The sequence below is a fragment of the Rattus norvegicus genome, chromosome 20, assembly GCF_021556685.1.
Source record: "Rattus norvegicus strain SHRSP/BbbUtx chromosome 20, alternate assembly SHRSP_T2T, whole genome shotgun sequence".
Classification (NCBI taxonomy): domain Eukaryota; kingdom Metazoa; phylum Chordata; class Mammalia; order Rodentia; family Muridae; genus Rattus; species Rattus norvegicus.
The window spans coordinates 631908-639640 of record NC_141553.1 but is presented as its reverse complement, the minus strand read 5'-3'; the positions used below and the strand labels follow the sequence as shown (position 1 = coordinate 639640).

The window sequence follows — 7733 nt, the reverse complement described above, 5'->3', positions numbered from 1 at the left end:
CTAGAACCTGTTTTTCCAAGTACATGTGACAAAGAGAGTGGGTTCTATAGCTAAAAGACCTAGAATTTAATGTGGTCTCTGACCAGTAGCATAGAGGTCAGCAGGCCATAATGTACATGTGAGATCTCCATAAGGATGGGTAAGAGTGTAGGGAAGAAAGAGTCTGGGATAATCATTCTTGGGAATTTGGCTAAGGTGTGCCTCTACAGCAAAAGGTAAGTGAGGTCTGCCTCCACAGATAGCAAAAGGGTCACCAGAGCATTAAGAAAATCTACTCTCGGCGTGTTGGATAGAATGCAGGTGTTTCTTCTCTTTCACTGAGAATAGGACCCTGTGTATTTGACATTCCTGGTTTCTCTAGTGATCTGTGGATACAAGGACTTTTGTGCCCCCAACAACCTGTTGTTCATTAAAGAGTGGATATCTCCTGTCCATGGGAGTATTAGCCTCAGGCAAAGATGAGTTCATATTTGGCTATCCAATGCATCTTTGCTAGTCCTGAAACCATATAAAAACGACTAACAGAAATGTGTTCAGGGTTGGGGATTTAGCTCAGTGGTAGAGCGCTTGCCTAGCAAGCACAAGGCCCTGGGTTCGGTCCCCAGCTCCGAAGAAAAAAAGAAAAAAAGAGAAATGTGTTCAGCAAGTTTTATCCATATTTTTGAGCATACTTACTCACACATACTTGACAAGGAAAAATTGTCGGGGAGGAATCTGTGAAAGATTGAGAGGGGACTGAAAAGGAGAAAGCGATGTAACATATTTCAATTAAAATGTATAAAAAGAACGTTTTAAGCTACAGAGATAGCTTAGCAATTGGGTCCTGGTTTTGAGGATCCAGGTTCCATCCCCAGAAACCACGCCGTAGCCAACAATTTGCTGGGATCCAGTTCCAGGCATCTCCTTCCTTCGTTTGGTCTCTGTTTTACTATACACAGACACATACCGTCAGACATCCATATATGCATGAAAATTAAAATGAAGTTTAAAATATAGAATTGTGCAGAGTGATGTCACAGCCCTGAGACAGATAACAGTGAGAGCTAATTATAATGAAGTCTTTTATGTCCTTCATGGAAGCAGCTATGGTCTTCCTCTGGGCCAGCCAGATTAGAGGCTAAGTAATTCAGCAAAGCTGTTTCCTTGATATTCTCTGAATTTGTGTTCTCTGTCTTTAGTATATGTGAGAATTGTGGCATTGATAAACCTATTAGATCTTACATAATAATCAACAGGGAGCAATATCTCCGGAGCAATCTACTTTCACTGTGTTATTTACTGGATTTTCAGCTAAGACCTTTTAGTTAAAGGTGACCATTGCAGAGGCATATCTACCCATCATTTTTAGAAATTACATATGTGTCTACTGACCTTGACATAAGAACACCCTTAAATATCTCTGCTTTGACATTGTGACTATGTTCAGCAGAGGATTTGACTCAGCATTTATAGGAGTAGGCTAACCTATATGTGAATGTATCCAGACTACCCCAGTAAAATCCCAATGCTTCTTTTCTAGAAGGAAACCACTGCTTTGGAAATGACTCCAGTGCTCTCCTTGCCTGTCACTCAGAAAAAATTCAGTTCTTATGTCTTGGCTGATGTGATGGCTGTTCTTGGTAATCAAACTGATGACATGTGGAGCTAACTAAAACCGAGAGTTTGGGTACTGCGGGGAATTTTTCTTAATGACAACTTTTGAAGAGGGAAAACCCTTGTTTAATCTGGATATTTTCAGGTGATGAGATCCACATTTAATCGAGACCACAATTTCCTGTGGTAGCCTAGATATATAAAGGACATTAAAGATGATATCGTGATCTATCTCTGGGTAGCCAGTTGTTCTTCTTCTTCTTTTTCTTCCTCCTCCTCCAGCTGCTCCTCTTCCTCTTCCTCCTCTTCCTTCTCCTCTTCCTCTTCCTCCTTCTCCTCCTTCTCCTCGTCTTCTTCTTTAATTGTATTAGGGCCTACTTCATTGGAATTCTGGTATATTCTGAAGATGAACTGAGGACCCAGCCACATGGACTGAACCATCACTGGATTCTTCAATTGTCCCTTGGTATCAAGCCACTCTTAGAGACTAGTTGGGCCACAACCTGTAAGCCATTCTAGTAATTCCACTTTCTACATATATTAAGACACATATTAGCAGTTCTGTTCATCTGGAGAACCTTCACTGATACCGCTGTTGATTTTTCTCCTCACTGCTGTGGACGTTGTGCCAGCTAACAATAGTGCTCCGCAGTATTTGCCATGTTTCCTGCTTTTCTCCCAGGGTTTTCTCATATATACCAGGTGAGAAGTACCAGCAGTTTCCCTGAACTCAGCCACGGGGGAAGGTGTAGAGGGGGATCAAAACTTCGTTTCCTAAAATCTCTTTAACTGTTAATATTCTGAGTAGCCTTCCACTTGTAGGACGGAATAATAACTTCACTGCAAATTGAGTAATGGGTTATGCATGCTATCTACCTTGATTCCATGAGAACAGGAAGTGCCCACTGAGTGCTGTGAGGGGAGCTCAGGCAATCTCTATAGTCCAGACCTGATGAGCCACCAGTTCAATGCCCAGAAAGGTGAGGACCTGCAGGCTGAGCAGTGCAAGGTGGAATGACGGTTCCTTTCTGGGCCTGGGTGGGAAGAGAGACATGTAAAGTATTAGAGTGAAAGACCCCCGGAGAGGACCTTTCCCTCCGGAGGAGTCCCAAACGCCCAATGACCGAGCCGAGTCCACTCGGATGCAATCAGCAAGAGGGTTTATTGGAAAACACAGGTACCTGCGGGCACACAGTCTCTTCGGAGGACTTGCGCGCCCAGCAGCTCCAGCATGGGGCTTTTATAGGGTTTGGGGAAGCAGAAGCGGGCGTACAGAAGCAGATGCATAGTTACGGGGATTGGTGGATTCAAACGAGGCACATAGACATGTTCACATATGATTGGCTATTTCACATGATGAGGTAATAAAGTATAGCTACACACATTGGCAGGTTTGGGGCGTCCTGAATGTCGGGGGCTGGGGGTTTATCTCTTCCTGCCAGGTGGCCTGTGAGTCAGATCCTGTACTCCTGGTCTGTTCTGCATTCCTTTCCTTTTATGGTCTGTTAGTTCTAGCAGCAGGGCGGGGCTGCCTGGACTTGCTTTTCACAGTGTTTAGTCCTGAGGTTGTGAATTTTGAAACATACTCTTTTAACTTCATATTTTTAAACCTTAAATCTGTATAATTTTCCTTTCAAGAGAAAAGGCAAAAGTGCCACTAAAATGGAAATCCCTGAAGATCTGTGAAAGGGTCTAGCTGTAGACAGGAAGTCTGGGCCCCGGAACCACTCAGCAGTTTGACCTCCAGCAAACTTAAACCCTACAGGAGGTAGGCATGTCACTCAAGACACACTGGCCAATCAGACCCTTCAGACAGACTTGCCAGTCAAAGAGGTAGAAGGTTCTTCCGCGTGCGAAGAGGCTTCTTTCCCTTAGTAGCTGAGCCTGCTTGAGTGGTTTATTGTGCTATCCTCTGATACCTGCTGCTGGGTGCTGTGAGGCGCAATCAGGAAGGCTCTGAAGTGGCAACATGGTGAGTACAGGGTCACTGCCAACTGTGGGGAGGAGCAAGGGGATGAACATCAGGAGCTCTTGTCTTGGGTATTTCCCAGGTGTATCTAGGAGCCAGCTGCCATATGCTTCCACCTGTAAGTTCCCCTGTGGTCCTAACCATTCCCTGGACCCTGAGATAACCTCTGAATAATTTCATTGTGGAGGCTGCATCTGTGCAAAGCGTTGGAACCAGTGGCTTGTGGGTGGAAACATACTTGGCAGGATGCCAAACTCAGAGGACCCTAGTTTCTATATATTCTGCCCCTAGCATTTCACATTAAAGTGTAAACTCCTCTTGGAGTTAACGTGGGGGAAATTGCATCTCATGTTTTAGGTAGCAATCCAGTATTAAACCCTGGTGTGAAAGAGTAGAATCGAAGATGTAAAGGATTTTTGTTGCTTAGAAGATAGTAAGTTACACCAAGTAGAATTTAGCTGAGGGAGGACTGCCTTTAAAACACTCCGCAGATAAGTAGTATTCTAACCATGCCTGTTAGAGATTAAAGTACCAGGATACACATGTTTGTTCCCCAGGATTGCCCAGAAATATGTCTCTAAACCATAAAAAAGGAAACAACCCTGATTTGCAAACAGCCACAAGGTCTAGGTCTATCCCCAGATCAGAGAGCTCTAGCATGTTGCTCAGTGTGGCATTACTGGATCACAATAAACAATATGGCCTGGTGTTCCACAAAGGTTCAGTTTTCTTCTTGAGAAAAGCATAGTTCTGCCATGTGGTTAAGATGACTTGGTGATAACTATTGGAAATGGCAAAAAAAAAAAAAAAAAAAAAAAAAAAAAAAAAAAAGCACCATTGTGGTGAGTGCCGGCCTGATCAAGCCAGGCTTTCCCTGAGGTCCCCATGTATGGAAAATGACATAGCTCCTTCTGAAACCCAGAAACATGCTTGGTAGAGCCAGTCAAAGTCTGGGGCCTAGGCCTTGGGTGCTTTCCCCAATGCCCTGATTTATAGACATAAAATAGAGCTCTCTAATTCCAGGAATATGCTTAGGAGAGATGGTAATGGTCTTGGGCCAGCACCTTTTGCAGGGTTGCTTCAGATTCTGAGAACATAACTCTTCCCATCACATGTGGCTGTGGTTATCAGTCACAAGAACACTATATGCTTGGACAGGAATGTTCTTGAGATACCCTGAGTTTCCCTGATGCAGCACTGTTTCATTAGAATCCTGGTTCTGTCCTATTATGTGATCATTTCTGCTAACTTCATAGAAGTCTTCCATTTCCTACTATTTCCCAGGATCATACATAGCATAAGACATAGCTTGTGCAAGATCTCCCCACCCCAGTTCTTATACATTTTTGTCCACCGTCAACCTGGGTGGTTTAGGGATCTCCATTTGACCTCTTCAGACAACAACTCAAGTCAGTGTAACCCATTACCACCACTGAAGTCCTGCTTGACTACAGTGGATTACCAGTTCACACTCCTTATTCTCCATAACAGTAAGTCCTTACTAAGGCACCCACAAGATTCTAGGAAGTTTCTAGTGCTCTAAGTTTCTACGCTAACCTGAAATGTCCCCTAATTCAAGCTGGTTCTTTCTGCACTTTAATGTCTTCCTACATCCATCCACCTGATCTTTTCATTCCTGTCCTCAGTCACTCACATTCACCCACAGAATCTTTTCTATTTTCCCCTTCTAGGGAGATCCCTTCTTCTTTTCCTATATCCTTTCTGAGTCTGTGGATTGTAGACAGAGTACTATTTACCTAATATCATTTATATGTGAATACATACGATATTTGTGTTTTTAGGTCTTGGTTCCCTCTCCTGTGATGACTTTTGTTTTCTAGTTACATCTACTTTCCTGTAAATTTCATGATGTTCCCACCCCAGGGCCAGAATGTTTTATGTATTCACTTAACATCTTGATTCCACCCCCATCTCCTCCAGGCCCTGACCATGCAGCCCCTTACCCTATTCCACTTCCCATCTTCTCTTGGAGGCTGAAGGACACCTGTGTGTGTACCACCACCCTGGCACATCAAGTCTGTGCAGGATTTGACTCATCATCTCCCACTGAAGAAAATGCAGCCCAGTTTGGGGAACAGGATCCACAGATGGGCAACAGCTTCAGGGGAGCTCACGTGAACACCAAACTGCACCTCTGCTACACATATGTGCGGAGTGCCTAAGTTCAGACCCCGTAATGCTTTTTGGTTGGTGGTCGAGTCTCTGAGAACCCACAGGGTACAGGTTAGTTGATTCTGTTAATCTTCCTGTGGAGTTCCTATCACTCAGGTCTTCAGGAAGACTTATTGACCCCATCCAATATTTGGCAATCTCTATCTGTTTCAGTCACCTGCTGAGTGGAGCCTCTCAGAGGTCAACTATGGTAACCTTCTGACTGCCAGCATAAGAAGGTACCATTAATACTGTCAGGGTTTGATACTTGCTCTGGGATAGGTCTCAACTTGGGCCAGTTTGTTGGTTGGCCATCCCCTCCAGTCTCTGCTCCATCTCTGTCCCAGCATTTCTTAGAAACAGGACAAATGTTGGGTCAAAAGTTTTGTTAGTGGGCTGGTGTCCTTATAGCTCCACTGTGGGTGAAGTGGCTGCTTCAAGTTCCATATCTCCATTGCTAAGAGTCTCAGCTAAAGTCAAACCCATAGACTCCTGGTAGACTCACCCATCCCAGATCTCTGTCAAGTCCTAGAGATGGCACCCACCCTTGCTAGTTGCTGATTACCATTCATTCTCTTGGCCCTCTGGCCCTCTTTCTTGTCTACCCCCCTCAAGTGATTTTAAACCCCCACATTCCCCTTCCCATCCCCTCTTCCACTATTGTATTCCCCCTTATAAGTGAAACTCAAGCATCCTTGCTTTGGCCTTTCTTCCTGTTCAGTTTCTTTGGTTCTGTGTAGTGTAGTGTGAGTATGTTGTACTTTATGGCTACTGTCCACTTTTAAGTGAGTACATACAATGCATATTCTTTTGGGTCTCAGTTACCTCACTCAGAATGATCTTTTCTAGTTCCATCTAGTTGCCTGCAAAATTTACAATGTCCTTGTTTTTAACAGTTGAGTATTGTTCCATTGTATAAATTAACCACATTTTCTGTATGCATTCTTTGGTTGAGGGGCATCTGGGTTATTTCCAATTACAGCTGCTATGAACATAGTGGAACATATGTCCTTGTGGAGCATCTTTTAGGTATATGGCCAGGAGCCGTACAGATGGGTCTTCAGGTAGAACTATTACCAGTTTTCTGAGAAACCACCAGATAGATATGCAGAGTCATTGTAGAGGTTTGCACTCCCACCAGCAATGGAGAAGTATTCCCTTCTCTCCACATCCTCACCAGTATGGGCCGTCTCTTTTGAGTTTTTTTTAATCTTAGCCAATTTGTTGTTTGTAAGGTGGAATCATTTCAGAGTCATTTTGATTTGCATTTCTCTGATGAAGTAGGGAGTTGAACATTCCTTTATTCTTCCTTGGACACTCAACATGGATATTAGCCCTCTGTCAGATGTAGTGTTGTTAGAGATGTTTTCCTAGTCTGTCAACTGCCCTTATGTCCTACTGACAGTGTCCTTTGCTTTACAAAAGATTTTCAACTTCATGAGTTCCCATTTATCAACTGTTGGCCTTAGTGCCTGATCCACTGGTGTTCTGTTCAGGAAGTCGTATCCTATACCGATTTATATTTTCACTGGTAAAATGAGCCAATTTAAACCACATTACATTACATTAAAGGATGGTGACTTATTGAGAAGCTCCTGTTAGGCGAGTTCACTGATTCCAAGGACCAAGCCCAGGGAAATCCCCATGGGAAGGGAAAGAGATGACAAAGACTAGAAGAGAAAGTGAGGAGACCAAAATACCTGATTATATAGGGAAGAACCTCTGGGAGGAAGGTCACCCCAGCCTCTGGGCTGGAATGTTCAGGATGGGGGCAGGCTATACCAGGTAGGGATTGAGGGATGCTGGGAGAACCTGGAGGCCAGGTCAGTGTTGGTATGCAAAATATGCACCTCACTCCCTTGTCTCAGGGTCTGAACTCAAACAACAAAATATTGTAAGCTATTTCTCACTTTTTCTTCTGTTAGATTTAGTGTATCTAGATTTATGTTGAGGTCTTTGATCCACTTGGAATTGAGTTTTGTGTGCAGTGATAAATATG

At 43.7% G+C, this 7733-nt stretch overlaps 1 protein-coding gene across 1 annotated transcript in view; it reads left to right on the top strand.

Moving 5' to 3' along the window:
• Positions 1-3452: 3452 nt before the first annotated feature.
• Zfp950l3 (zinc finger protein 950 like 3) overlaps positions 3453-7733 on the top strand; it is a 30006-nt gene continuing 25725 nt past the window's right edge. Inside the window, exon 1 of the mRNA XM_087598458.1 lies at positions 3453-3565. Within this exon, the coding sequence (XP_087454584.1) occupies positions 3563-3565 (3 nt within the window). The 5' untranslated portion in view covers positions 3453-3562. The remainder of the gene's footprint in view (positions 3566-7733) is intronic.